At 45.9% G+C, this 14,666-nt stretch overlaps 1 protein-coding gene across 3 annotated transcripts; it reads left to right on the top strand.

The window, feature by feature from the left end:
• The first annotated feature begins 2,968 nt into the window (after positions 1–2,968).
• Positions 2,969–7,165, top strand: LOC127312013 (OVARIAN TUMOR DOMAIN-containing deubiquitinating enzyme 11). Of its 3 annotated transcripts, XM_051342493.2 has the most exons (11): positions 2,969–3,104; positions 4,284–4,504; positions 4,815–4,888; positions 5,033–5,087; positions 5,453–5,527; positions 5,658–5,731; positions 5,830–5,878; positions 6,298–6,382; positions 6,553–6,609; positions 6,767–6,841; positions 6,930–7,165. In XM_051342493.2, the coding sequence occupies exons 2-10, from the start codon at positions 4,334–4,336 to the stop codon at positions 6,808–6,810; spliced, it is 684 nt and encodes a 227-aa protein (XP_051198453.1). In that variant the 5' UTR covers positions 2,969–3,104; positions 4,284–4,333; the 3' UTR covers positions 6,811–6,841; positions 6,930–7,165. The 3 variants fall into 3 exon arrangements, with proteins under 3 accessions (XP_051198453.1, XP_051198452.1, XP_051198454.1); XM_051342492.2 differs by having other exon boundaries at positions 6,767–7,165; XM_051342494.2 differs by lacking the exons at positions 6,767–6,841; positions 6,930–7,165 and having other exon boundaries at positions 6,471–6,608.
• The last annotated feature ends 7,501 nt before the right edge of the window (positions 7,166–14,666 follow it).

The following is a 14,666-nucleotide window of genomic DNA, read 5'->3' as shown; positions in this document are numbered from 1 at the left end:
AATTTAGTCACCTCTGGACAAATCAGTCTGTTTGTTTTCCGAGGTCGGCCATGAAGCCCATGTCGTTGCCATTGCTCCACACTGTTTCATTTTCTGAACCATACACTGGAGTCACTACTGCCCCTGGCCAAGCAGAACTCTTCCTGTCCCACTGTCGTCTCCAGCTACTTTTAATAATTTGTTGCACCACCGCGGATGACTTTGGATTGTTGTTGCATGTTGGGAGAAACTTTTCACGAAGGGTCAGGATATATTGACAGAGTTTTACCTGAAGCTTTACTGGGAGAAGCGGTGAATGTAAAATACTCCCTCACTTGCGGTAGGTTCAATAAATATAGACATATTTTGCCTTCATTTCGATTGAATCTACTACAACTATTTAGGGCCCGAAGGAGTACTCAAATTGCTTCTGCCACGAAGAGATAGGGTTGGGAAAATTCTCCATGCTCTAGCATTTGCTGATGAGTGATGACTGCACGAAGCAGTGATATTTTCGAATTTCATATTGCTATTTCTGGTTAGGTGGACGGCCCAATAGAAATGCGTCACAGGGTGCACAAAGGCGCCTTTTTGGTCTGGTGGAGGAGTTGCCGTCTCCACCTGGATTGTTTTATATTCTGGCATTTTGGTTCGTGCATGCGTACTCCCCAATTAGCTCAAGGCAGCAAGTTACTGAATTTTGTTTCACCTGCAGCGTGCATGTTGGAAGGCTAGGTTTTAGTTTATCCCTTTCTTTTCCCCTTTTCCTTGAGCTTTTTGAGTGGATTGGACAATGCATTTTTTTTATAAAAGACGTTTTATTAATCTCACAAGATAGTATCTAAGGATATAAATTCAAGGAGCTAACACCCGACCAGGATTTAGCAACATGATACCGCAACCAACAAAAAGATCCTCATACGCTTGAAAATAATTGTTTGTATTTGCATGATATTGCAATGCCACACTTACTTATTTTTTTTAGTGTTCTTAGAAACAAGTGAACTGTCCTTACCTTTTATTTTGTATGTTGCACAATCTCTACTTGAAATCACGTGAGGATCTAAACTATATTCTTATCCATGTATGGTATTTGTCATTTTGACATGTAGTGATATTTTCAAAACTATATTTATATATTTATGTCTTTTTAGAACTATACGTTCAAAAGAATTGTACCATTAGGCCAGGTGTTGCTCACGTATTTTTTTTTGAATAAAATCTGGCTTATTTAAAGTCAAAAACATCATACACAACAAGACAATTGAGTAAATGAATGCGTACATATAAGCTACCCTACTTAGACGGAGATTACTTTTTAGAGAGCATGCCTACACGTGCCACAATGTTATAGTTAAGGAGGAAGGTTTATGTACAAGAGGTTGCCCTAGATGAGAATAAAAAGGGCAACATAAACTCAAAAACAAAAAAAAAAACTACTAAAGGCTAACTCCTCGCGACATGGTCTAGGGCTTCAACTCGATCCTACTCCTTTGGCCCAAAACCCACACATTTCTGTTTTTTTTTTTCAAAGCTCCCAACAAGTATGCTCACCCGAGTGTCGAATGCACGACGCTCCTGCGGAGGAAGCGTCGACGGGCTAACAACCACCAATCCTGAAGTGCAGAGTCTTTCTCCGGTATGGTGAAGGACATATGGGCACAACTGACTACAGATGTACCAAGTCTGTCTCAAATGAACACATTTGCATCAGTATGTGCTCCGATGTGCCTTCCTCTTGTTCGCACACAAAGTAGCTCGAGGTTTTCTCATGCAGGCCGTGTCTCCACCTGCGATTCGTAGTCCAGCTGTGATGTTGTGCCGCTAGCCATATGAAGATTTTGATTTTAGGTGTAGCCATGTATCTTTAGATTGCTTCGGCCAGGGGAAACCTGACCCCACCCTGCATCAACATCCTATAAGTCAATTCCATGGTGTAGGCTCGAAACTCCGACCATTGCCAAGCGAAGACGTCTGGTGTGTTTGTGTTAAGTTGCACACCTGCAATGGCCACCCAAAGCTGGAAGCATTCACACGCCTCAGTTTCTGGTAGCGGTGCGTGCGCAGCCAGGTCATGTGCCTAACCGTTGTTGTGTAGTATTTGCGCCACCATCCCCGTGTTGCAAACTCTCATGGTAACCAGTTTCGTTAGGTTTGGTGCGATGTCTGGGGCCGCTGTCCATGAATCCATACGTCTCGCCAAAACAACGCTCGCTTTCCATCACCCACCGAGATACTGATGAGACTGTCAGAAAATCCTCGCGTCGCCATGTCCTTGACCATCAGAAGCCCTTGCCATGGCCTGCTGGGATCCATCCGCTGTAACCACTCCCAACACACCCTCAAAGCAATGCTCTGGATTGTCATGTTTTTGATGCCCAACTTGTGCCGACTCATGTGGCTTGTAGAGGTTGGGCCAAGCCACCATACACTATCCTCCGGCAAGGCAATCCCCTCTCTCCGATCCTTTTTGTGTTGGCCATGGAGGTTACAACGGAGAACATATGCCTCAGTAGCAATCAAACTTGTAGTCTTGGATGACGGTTGGGCCACCATAGTTCACCATGTCAATTAATAGCATTGAGAGATTTAGCCACTAAAGTACGTGTGAAGACTTGCACCACAAGACGGGATCGGAGCCGAATACCTTTGCTTGATATATAACTTCTTTAAAAAGGTCTTACTACACAAATGCCAAAGATAAAAATACCATCCCTGGTTTGTAGTGTCAAGAGTGAATAAGGGCAGATGGTGAGCGGGATTCATGAGGATAGTGGCTACATTTCTTTCTCACATGAGAAGCATGATGGGAAAGCCATAGCGTTATTTTTATAAATGGAAGAGCAACAAATCTTCTTTCTAAAACCAGTCATATTTATTATATTGCACGAAAGCATGACCATGCTGGGCTTTTGTGAGAATGTGTCTGACTTACGGGGGTAAAGTTAAAGTTCCCCCGAATTGACGTAAAGTAGTATAGTAGGAAAATAAAAGGTAAGAAAAAAGGCGACGATTTCTATCCCTTCGCTCTCGCGCAGTCCGACAGCAAGTGGGAGCTACGCCTACTACTGATGAACTCGCCCCCCTCTTGTCGCGCGCGCGGACGGCCCTGATCCCAAAAGCCGGTAAGTTTCCTCCCTCGCCCAATCATCTTTCCGAGTCTCGAGCTGGTGTTCTTGCGGAATCGGTTGCGATCCAGCTCCCTCAGCGCCGCGCCGACGACCTCTGAAGCTCCGCTGCTTTTTCTCTTGTATTTTTAGCCTTTTTACTGGTCCTTTCGATGCCTTTTTGAATGGATTGTTTTGTCTGATGTTTTCTTCCTGATTGGTGATGAGTATTATGATCTTTGTGCTCGATTTGAACCACCGATGAGTAGCAAAGATCACCTGTAGTTGGTTCTGACTTCTGAGTTCCCGCAACAAAAAGTACTGTATAAACATACCACTTTAGTCTTTAGATTGACTCTTCCAATATCCGATTTCTTCACCGGTCAACTTACTTTAGAAATTAGCTATTTTCCCAGGTGAATCTTCTGGATAACTTTTTCCCTTTCTTTCATCCTGGTGTGCAGGAGAGGTGGAGTCTGTAGCTTATTTCCTGAAATGTGTTGTATTTATTTGTTGGTTCACCCACCTCGATTTTTTTTTTGTTGGTTCATCAGTTTGGTTCCTCCGTATTTGGTTTGTTCTGGGTTCAGTTGACAGCTGATCAACCAACTTATCACCTTCAGTCAGGCCTTGATCTTATAATATTAGCTTAAATTTATTAGTACTGGATAGGGAGCAAAGATGTACCAGGAGTTGGAAGTGTCTGCAATTCTCACTCACCTGAGGCAGAGGAATCAAACTGAAAAGATGCACACTATGCTAACTTCTGTGTTGCTCTTTTCTTAAAAAAAATGCCGTGTTGCTGCTGTTTCCTTATCCCCTCCATCACTGGTAGTCCCTCTCATGTGTCATTTGGCTTGTTGGTATTGGAATATAAGTGTATGGAAGAATCCCATGTGTAGGTATTAACTAGGGGATGTAAGGAGATGGAGTAATAAAATGTGATCTGAATATCTCCTTACAGGGGCGGGGTCGGTGGTGGTGTTTAAGGTCCACATATGTATCTCACAGGGTACACTATTAAGGACTAAAGTTTGGACTAAAATTTTGTCTTCCAACATTACTCTGTTAGGTCTGATGTAATTCCTATTGCCTTGCACCAATCAGTGACACTTATTAAGGATCAGAAGGAGTACGAAAAATGTTGCGTTTTGCCTGTCTCTAGCAGTAACTTACTGCTGCTTTCTTTCTTTGAAGCCTATTGGACGTCTAAGATCTTGTTAATGTTCATCTGGAGATAGCATGTGATGTCTGAACAACAGGACCATGCTAGTAAAAGCTCTAGCTCAAGCATCAGCACCAGCACTCAGGAGAGCGAGGAGGAAGCGTCCGTAACTATAGGTAGCCTGCTCGCCCAAGCAAGGAACAACAGTGGGCGTCGTCTTGGGAAGCGCCTCTTGCATTTGGGTTTAATCCCGGTAATCAAGAGTCAATCTACGTTTGTTCGTCTTTTATCTTATACGGAGTAGTATTTTTTTTTCTTGAGCTTTACTTCTAGCTGAGTCATAATTACCTCTATGAATGTTCTCTGAAGTTCGAACTGAACATAATTTGTCAGTGTAGTACTCAGTAGTAATAACGAACATGCATTATAATTTTGAACTTTGAATTATGAAATGAAATAATAGATCTGTTGGTGTCCTTGGTTATATAATAGTAAAGCTTCTTCTAACTTTTATGGAAAAATTACTAATACCCTATTTCTACTAATACCCTGTTTCATGGCAGCACACCCCTCGAGTTAACGGAGAGATTCCTAACGTTGACAATGCAACCTTGGATCATGAAAGGTTGTCGGAAAGGTAAAGGTCGGATCTCCCCGCTCTCTCCACTTGAATGAACATCATCTTGCAGAATGAATCTTCCAGAACATATGTACTGTTGCATCTTCTTATTTGGTTGCATCACATGTAAAGTCCATTTAGCTTTACCTTTTATTTTGACAGGTTAGGGACTTACGGTTTGGCCGAGTTTCAAATAGAGGGAGATGGGAACTGTCAGGTCTGTTTACATGTTTACCCAAAACAAATTGTAGGAGACTTTCACACAAATTTTTATTCCATTTCTTAAAGATAACATGGTAATTGACATATTGTTACTTCTTCTAGATGTTTCCATTTTTATAATCTCACTCATAACCAATTTAAATAACAAAAGATAATTGGCCACTTAATCTGGATAAGTCAATGCTTTGGGAAAAGCATGGGTCGGGGTTGGAGTTCTTCCCCTGTCTCTGTTGTCGAGAATAAGACGTGTTTTGTATGTTTCATTGCAAAATGAAATCGGGAGGAGGAGCTCCCCAATCCACACTTTTTCAGAGACATAGGATTACTATCCAAATTAATTGGGCAACTCTCTTGATACAGTTTCGAGCTTTGGCAGACCAGATTTTTTGCAATCCTGATTATCACAAACAAGTCAGGAAGGCAGTCATGAAACAGGTAGTCTGTGTTCGCCTAAACTCATGTACATTCTGTAGTAATATAAATATATCCATTGATCACATTGCAGTCTTGATCATATTTTTTCATTGTTATGCAACTATGCTGAAGCTTTGTCCCTGAATTTTAGCTAAAGGAATTCAGAAAACGCTATGAAGGCTATGTACCAATGGAATATAAGGTGTACCTGAAGAAAATGAAAAGGTTGGGGTTGAGCAAAGATAAAGCTGCTTAAATTATATGTTCACTGGCGTTATACTAGATTTCGATTATATTCATAGCTTCATGCGTATGTTTTGCAGATCTGGGGAATGGGGGGATCATCTGACCTTGCAAGCAGCTGCAGACCGGGTAACATGGCACTTCTAATTTCAAGATGGCTGGATAGTTTCTGCAGTACTTCTACATAAACATTCTCGTGGTTCCTGAAACTGTGAATATAGCTCAAACACACAAAAAAACTTCTATCCTTGTCCCATCCCATGCAAGTCCTTATTTCGATATATGAAATATTATGTGTTTTTATGTAATTGTTTCACTAGTCATGATAAGTGGTTTAGCATTCCTCGTCTAAGGTTCCTGAAATTTCTACCAGAAGTTAAGTGTTTAGTAATGTATTCAGGTTTTCTTCCGTGGTAATGCTTCTCTAGTTCTCTTGGACTATTATGTTCTTGTCGGTATTCATTGTCATGGCATTAGCATTGTCATTTACTCGTGCTTTAAATTTTCCTAACACATTTCTCCTGTTATATATCTCTACTTTCTCACAGTTTGGTGCCAAAATTTGTTTGGTGACGTCATTTAGAGACACATGCTTAATTGAGATAGTCCCCAGGGACCTGACTCCCACAAGAGGTGAGAGCTGAGATGCTCCGATGCTTACATATTATTTTCCCGAACATTTATCTGGCCAGTCTCTTATGCTATTGCTATAATCCTGTAGAGAGATTTCCCAATCCACGAGGGCGTGTGTAGACACAACTGAATATATATGCTATTTAATCCTTCCATGGTACATGTTTCAGAGATTTGGCTGAGCTTCTGGTGTGAAGTACACTACAACTCCTTGTATGGAACTGACGGTGAGTGCTTTACTTAACTGGTGGTTTGATGAACCACCAATTTGTTACAGTTTACAGGTCATTAAATTTTAGAACCCCTTCCACTTACACTTATTTCTGTATTATCCAGTCAGCGGCAAGTTCTAACTTTTTAATTAGCCTGTTCTGTACATTGTAGATATCCTGACCCGCAAAACTAAGAAGAAGCATTGGTTGTTCTAGGGTGGTTCCAACTTCTGAGGTGCTTCTCTGTGTAAGCTGTTCTTCTCTCTTCAGTTCGGCGGGGGTCTGCGGTAGTACTACTAACGGCTTGCTACCATGGCCAACATTGTAAAATCCAGGTTGAAGCTCTGCTTGGAACGCATATGAAGGACACAGCCATGAAAATATCCCGCGTCCCTCGAGCTTGCTTAGGCTTATGAGCTAATGTACAGTAAGTTTCAATGAGGATCTTTGCAGATTTAAGCTCCATGAGTTGTGTTCTGCGTTCCCTGAGCTTGCGTAGGCTTATATGAGCTAATGTACAGTAAGTTTCAATGGGCCCTGCAGTCTGCAATGAGGTTCTTTGCAGCTTTAAGCTCCATGGTTTATGTTCTATATAGTACACATGGTTTTTTTTCATTTTCTTTTTATAAAGAAAAATGTATTAACTCGAATGTCACATCAAAAGGAAATAACCACATAGTGTTCACTCCCAGCCTCAGAATAACAAGATGCGCACAACCCTTACAAGACCATTACAATCTGGTAACACGAATTTTACTGACTCAAAGTTGCAGCAAGCACGGTGATATAAAACCATAAAGAGTTTACCTGGCCTTAATTTGCATGATGAGACACATGTAACCCTGCAAAGCCATTACAGTTGGATGACAGAATTCTCATTCTTCGCACGCTTACTCGATCTGTTGCCACCAATTTGCATCTTCCCTTGCATGGTTCAAAGCCTTATGATGATCATCACCTTGATCCCAAGCCTTGGGCACAAAATTGTCATCAGCCTTGAAGTCTTCCTTCTCAAGGGAGTACTGCAGCACATAGCTTTGGCTTTCCACCACAACACCATGACTCGAAGGAAACACCTCCTTGCTGAGCACCGCAACCTGAACGCGGATGATTCCACGGCGGCGAAGACAGATCAAGTCCACATCCTGGGTCGACCCGACGACGGAGCCGACAGCCCATAGACCCAGGAAATGGCGCAGCGAGTGCGGCACCCCTTTGACGTGAACCCAGACGACATGAAGATCAGAAGAGGAGGGGATCTGCTCACCTTTCCACTCGGTGATGTCCAGGACCACGCCAAGCGATTGCCGATACACCTTGCAGTTGATAACTCGCTGCAGATCCTCCGGAGATGGGAAACCCAGCAGGAAAGCATTGTCACCGTGAGGGAGAGCTTCCCACCTCCATGAACCTGTGAACGGGACCATGCTCCTGATTATGTCTTCGACCAGGCCGGCGGTTGGCTTGCCTTCGGTGACCGTGACCACCGCCGTGGGAGGCGCGAGATCGAATCTCCACACGGAGTCGGGAAGCTGGAGGAAAGACGAATTTTCACAGCCGTAGCCACAGAGCATCGCGCTAGGTCTAGGGACCTTCAGAACTGGGCACTGCGACATGCTATGGTTTGTGTTGTCGCAGATGAAACAGTAGAACGCGGCAGCACAGTCCATTGCGGCCGTGGCCGGAAGCGCCGGCGACCCAGACCGAAGGACAACAGGCCTGCTGCTGCGCCGGAGAAGGTAGTGTGAGAGAACAGAATTGGGGTGGGATAGCTTCCCTGTTATCTCGTATATATAGATGATTACAAGGTAAACAAACCATTTACAATTACAACCATAATGACCTCAATCAGCTATAAACGGGAGGCTCAAGATATGGTTTAATTGCACCAATATCGTAGGATATTCGGTTGCCTAACACACACACCCCCCTCTCTCCTCCCTCGTCGCAGCGGGAGATTAACGGACGGTGATGCTAGACCGAAAATCTAGAAAATGGCACGGTGACGGTAAAAACACACTTGACCACTCGATTTCGAAGGAAGTGTAGATCAATCTTGATGTGTTTGGTGCACTGATGCTGAACCAAATTTGTAGACATGTAGACGGCGCTAACATTGTCACAAAACACGACGGTGGCCCGAGGAAGAGGTCGATGAAGCTCCTCCAAGAGTTGGCGAAGCCAAGTAGACTCAGCAACGTCATTGGTGTTGGCGACGACACGGTACTGTACTTCAGCGTTGTAGTGACACACAGTGTGTTGGCGTTTGGACTTTGGAGGACCAAGACACCAAGTTGTCGCCGAGGAAAACACACTAGCCGAGTATCGGGACATCCTGTCCAATCCGCGTTAGTGTACGTCCGCGCGCCTTGTTACGTGTTAGGTGTACGTCCGCGTTTGCCGTTTTTACATCTGTACTTGCTAGTTTGCGGGCGGACTCGTTCGGTTTAGTCCTGGTTTGCGTATACGTGCTCGCTCGGGGGCTTCTCGCTCTGTTGACGCGTGTGTTATCGCCGGATTTTAGCCAAATTAGGAGATGGGCCGTGATTGAGATGGGCTTAGAGGATACGCACATAAAGTGTTTCTGAATCGGCCTCGTGCGAGAGTTTGGGCTAGATTGCCCGTATATCTGTACATTATGGTAGATCACGTTTCAGTTTAGAATTAAGAGATAGAGTTTGGTTCGTACACAGTTAGGTTTATTCCAAAGATAGAAAGTCTACGAACTATAAATATGTACCTAGGGTTATTGAGAAAGAAGGACGATCACGTTCACAACAAACACAATCTAGGCGCATCGCCACCCCTTGTTTCGAGGGTTTCTTCCGGGTAAGCGTCATGCTGCCCAGATCGCATCTTGCGATCCGGCGATGATTATTCGTTGTTTTGTGTTGCTCGTACTGAAGCCTTGTTGATGGCGAGTAATACCGTTATCATAGATGTTTTGGGGCTAACATCGGTACTTTTCTGATATGTTTGCTTAGTTATGCTGCCCCTAAATATCTAGCTGCCTTTGCACCTATCTAAGGTGTAAGGGCAGCATCTTGCTTGGTCTTTATTTAGTAGATCTGATCTGTTATGGTTGTTCCTTGTTCTCCAAGGATTAGTTTGATATCCGCATGGTTAGGCCTTGCAAACGGGTTGAACGATCCAGTAGTGCGTAAGGTATAGTTTGCCGATCCAAGAGGGGTTGTTCCGGGAATCGACTCTGTGTTGGTTTTTAGGCCTCTTCTAGGACTAGTTTTCTGTTATCTTTCGTATCTGTCAGGCTCAACTACACGTAGGACGTTCCAATTATGCGGTGAAAGCCTTAGACTGTCGTAGATCGATTTAACTTGGTATTGATAAAGCAGGATCCCCATGTTATCGTAGATCCAATGCGAACCATGGGTCAATCGGCTCTTTGAGCCGATTCACAGGGTAACCTGAGAGCCGATCGAGGCTCAGATTTAATGTTTACGTGTCTGCCATGCAGGAAACTAATTGAAGCAATCCATCACCTTCCTGACCAGGGTATAGGTCAGGTGGCACGCCTCGCAATGCCCAGACGTGTGCCGGATTTTGCGGGCCGTCGCCCGAGGGACCAGGACCCACCAGCAGTTCTGGGAGCCTCCCGGCTCTTCGTGTTGCTCGTCGCTGCTCGCCGGTGGGTTTTGGCAGGCAACACATTCTGGCACGCCCGGTGGGACATTCTACAGCAACTGCGTCAACATCTGCAGCTGAGATGGCGGACGGACCAATCACGTACGAAGATCTGCCTGTGGAGCACAAGAAGAAATATGATGATATTAAAGCTGTCTTTGAAGCCGATCTCATCGGCTCTTTCGAGAGGACCCATAAACATGGCATTAGGTGGAAAGGGTTCTCACCCGAAGGCGTTCTCGATGAAGTAGATCTGTCTGTCCCTTCAGAGGAACGCACCAGAGCTCTGCGCCAGGATGTTAATTACATGGTGGCTCATTCACTACACCGTCATTCTGAGAGCCTGGTGAACGCTTTCGAGCGCATTGCGGTTCGCGTGGTTCAGGAAATCATGAAGCATCAGTACTCTCCGTCAGGGCCTGCCCTAGGGACTCACCAGGGAGAAATACCGTTCCGGACACTGCATCGCACTGCCATTCACGCTTGCAGCTCCAGAGCCACAGGGTTCACCGGCATACGTCGTCTACAAGATTGGAGGCGATCATGGCGATTGCCAATTCCTGTATGAGCCGCCTAAAGAAATCCCACATGGATACGTGTGCACATACGTGCCGGACTGCAATAACTTGGCGCGCACGAACCAGATTGCAGCAGGAGGGATTTCTGGAGCGGACGCCGATAAACAGGCGTGGCTAGCTAAATATGCCACCGGAACGAGTCATGAAAGCTCAGCCCCTGCAGCTCATACCGTGGAACAAATCAGTACAATTTTGAGAGACCAGTTCGGCATCCCGCCAAAGAGGAGAACAGTCGGCTATTCCAAGCCGTACCCCAACGAATATGATTTGATTCCGCTGCCGCCCAAGTATCGGCTCCCTAACTTCTCAAAGTTCAATGGATCAGAAGGGTCTAGCTCAATTGAGCATGTGAGCCGATATTTGGCACAGTTGGGCATGATTTCAGCATCAGACCCGTTAAGTGTAAGGTTTTTTGCGCAATCTCTCACAGGACCAGCTTTTGGGTGGTACACCTCGTTGCCACCCGTTCGATCCGGACGTGGAAGCAACTGGAAGAGCGCTTTCATGTTCAATATCACTCGAAGCTACCGAGGATGGCATTGCCGATCCGGCGCGCAGTGCGGCAGAAGCGGAGAGACGGTGTCGGAATACATTCAGCGTTTCAGATCGTCAAGAACCGATGTTATTCGGCTCGTTTAACTGAGAAAGAAGCAGTCGATCTGGCAGCGTTGGGCCTCGCAGCGCCGATCAAGGATCTGGCTTTCCAAGTGGAATACAATTCACTGGCGCACATGGTCCAGAAATTAACATTGTATGAGCAGCGCCACCCAGAATTGTACCAAGACACATTCAAACGCCCGATAGGCCTGGTCGAGACAAAAGAAGTTGAGGACTCTGCAGAAGACCAGGAAGTAGCCGTGGCTGAATGGGCTCGGGGGGCAGCTCCCGTGTCCTGCAAATGGGTGAAACAACAAGGGCCTGCAAAAGGGTTTGACTTCGATATAAGCAAAGCTGAGCAGATATTCGATTTATTGCTTAAGGAAAAACAGCTGAAGTTACCCGAAGGCCATAAAATCCCTACGGCACAAGAGATGAACGGGAGACCGTACTGCAAGTGGCATCACTCGTTCACTCAAATCACCAATGACTGCAAAGAGTTGCGTCGGCAGATCCAAACGGCGATAGAACAAGGCCGTTTGATCCTTGGTCAGTTTGCCATGAAAGTGGACACGCAACCGTTTCCTGGCGTCAACATGGTGGAACTCAATCACTCCACGAGGCGTCAGCAAGATTTCTCATTCGAGGTTAACATGGCAGGGCCTGCATACCACCATGGCAGGGATAAAGAAGAAATCGGTCACTCCCGTGGCAAGGAAAAGGAGGAGGCCGGTCCGCGCGACCGGCTCCGAGATGATGACAGGCGGTACATCACCGAGGAACAAGTGAGAAACGTGCGGTATCAACGACCACTCTCCGCGCATCTCCTTAACAAATATGAGCATCAGTACGACCGACGCCGGCGATATGACATAGGTGACGAAAGATATCGTCGGTCTGATGCAGACAACGGGAAATATCGTCGGTGTGATAGAAACGACGAAGGATATGAGCACCGCGCTGAGGGGAAATCAAGAGAACAGGAAGACATGGACAGACACTGGGATTGTCCTTTCTTTAAGCATTGCTGGGACTCAGGAATGAGCCGATTGCCTACAATCGACAACTTCCCGGAATGTAGACAGCAGAGGAAGGGTACAAGTGAGGTTTCAGTGTTCAAGCGTCTAGGACCTCTCCCATCTCAGAACAAACAAGCTGAGTCATCTCGAGTGGAAGACTTCGAGGAGTCAGAAGATGGAGAAGAAGATAGATACCACCGACCAAGGTGGTGCCCTGATGGACTCAGTCATTCCCAAAAGCGTAGGGTTCAGCGGCTACGTAACTTGGAGGAAGCCGAGGCGCAGTACCTGTACACGTTGAGGAAAGCGCGGCCCGATCTGGCCGTGAAAATTCAGCAAACTTTGGAGGCGGAGAATCGTCCACCGAAGAAAGAATGGCGCCCCAAACAAATAAAAGCCGATGCGAAGGCATCGGCTGGCACAAATATGGTGTTCATACTTCCGTCGGAGTTTTGCGCTCCAAGAACCGAAGAAGTGCCAGTAACACAGTTTGACTGCGGCCCACGGCCAGTTATCTTTGAAAAGCCACGAAAGAAGAGCTACAGACATTTGAAGGCCCTGTACCTAAGAGGTTATATCAACGGGCAGCCTGTCAACAAGATGTTAGTTGACACGGGAGCGGCAGTCAATATAATGCCATACTCTATGCTAAGGCGTTTGGGACGCTCTAACGCAGATCTGATCAAAACCAACGTCACCCTAAGCGACTTCAACGGCCAAGCATCAGAAGCGCAAGGAGTTCTGAACGTGGATCTAACCGTGGGCCGAAAGACCATCCCTACATCATTCTTCATCGTCGACAGCAAAAGCACCTACGCTGTCCTGTTAGGGAGGGATTGGATTCACGCCAACTGCTGCATTCCATCCACAATGCACCAATGCCTGATACAGTGGGATGGAGATGAAGTGGAGGTCGTTCATGCAGATGACTCGATCGAGATCTCATTAGCTGGCATGAATATTTGGGACGCAGACGACCAAGAGCCGATCTCTGGAGTCAGTTTGGACGGCTGTGAGCGCATCGAAGCTTCAAAAAACGGGGTGAGGCTGGTCTTATCCACCGGCCTGACAGAGTAGCAAGAACAAAACCAATGGACGTACGTGGCAAGGCCGATCCCTGCGATCGGCCCCAAAAAATAAAAAGCAATGATCTCACCTCAAGCATGTCACGTAGTCGTAGTAGGGAGGCTCCCTCCCGTAGTAGAGCACAAATAAGGTGTAAACCTTCATTGAGCAATGCAATCGAAAAGGAGGCCGATTCCAGCAATCGGCCCAAATTATCCTCACCATACGTCTTGCCTGTGTTCAGCATCGATCTAGCAGGCGACGGAAAGCTAGGATATGGGTTTACATCGGCTGATGAGCTAGAAGAAATTGACATTGGTCCTGGGGATAAGCCACGACCAACATTTATCAGCAAAAAGTTAGATCCGCATCTGAGGGGCCTGATGATAGCTTTGTTGAAAGAATACCCAGATTGCTTTGCCTGAGATTACACAGAGATGCCCGGGTTAGACAGGAGCATCATTGAGCATCGGCTCCCTCTTAAGAAAGGATTTCGGCCGTTCCAGCAGCGAGCACGACAGATGAAGGCCGAAATTTTAGAAGAAGTCAAGAAAGAGATCGAGAAAATGTTGAACGCCGGGTTCATCAGGCCATGCAGGTATGCTGAGTGGATTTCTAGTATCGTGCCTGTAGAGAAAAAGGACGGCCGATGGCGCGTCGCCATAGATTTTCGGGATCTCAATAGAGCCACTCCAAAGGATGAGTATCCAATGCCGGTAGCAGAGACATTGATCAATGCAGCTGCTGGTCATAAGGTGTTAAGTTTCATGGATGGCAATGCCGGTTACAACCAAATTTTTATGGCTCCAGAGGATATACACAAGACTGCATTCAGAGTACCAGGTTCGGTGGGCTTGTTTGAATATGTAGTCATGACATTTGGACTGAAAAATACCGGCGCAACATACCAAAGAGACATGAATTACATCTTTCATGATCTGATCGGCAAGTTGGTGGAGATTTACATTGATGACGTGGTAGTCAAGTCTGTTTCAGTAGAAGGACACCTGGAGGATTTGCGACGCATCCTGGACCGAACTAGAAAATTCGGGCTAAGAATGAATCCAAAGAAGTGTGCTTTTGGTGTAACGGCCGGTCAATTCTTGGGTTTCTTGGTTCATGAACGCGGAATTGAGATCGGCCTGAAAAGTCAGGAGGCAGTGCGAACAAT

Source organism: Lolium perenne, chromosome 7 (assembly GCF_019359855.2).
Source record: "Lolium perenne isolate Kyuss_39 chromosome 7, Kyuss_2.0, whole genome shotgun sequence".
NCBI classification, from domain to species: Eukaryota; Viridiplantae; Streptophyta; class Magnoliopsida; order Poales; family Poaceae; genus Lolium; species Lolium perenne.
Note: the sequence above shows the minus strand (reverse complement) of the source record. Positions and strands in the feature narration are given on the sequence as shown.

Excerpts from the sequence above, each read along its gene's own strand:
- LOC127312013 (XM_051342493.2), top strand. The coding sequence starts at position 4,334 with ATGTCTGAACAACAGGACCATGCTAGTAAAAGCTCTAGCTCAAGCATC. Across the intron at positions 4,505-4,814 it reads TGCATTTGGGTTTAATCCCG|CACACCCCTCGAGTTAACGG; the intron begins GTAATCAAGAGT and ends GTTTCATGGCAG. Across the intron at positions 4,889-5,032 it reads CATGAAAGGTTGTCGGAAAG|GTTAGGGACTTACGGTTTGG; the intron begins GTAAAGGTCGGA and ends TTATTTTGACAG.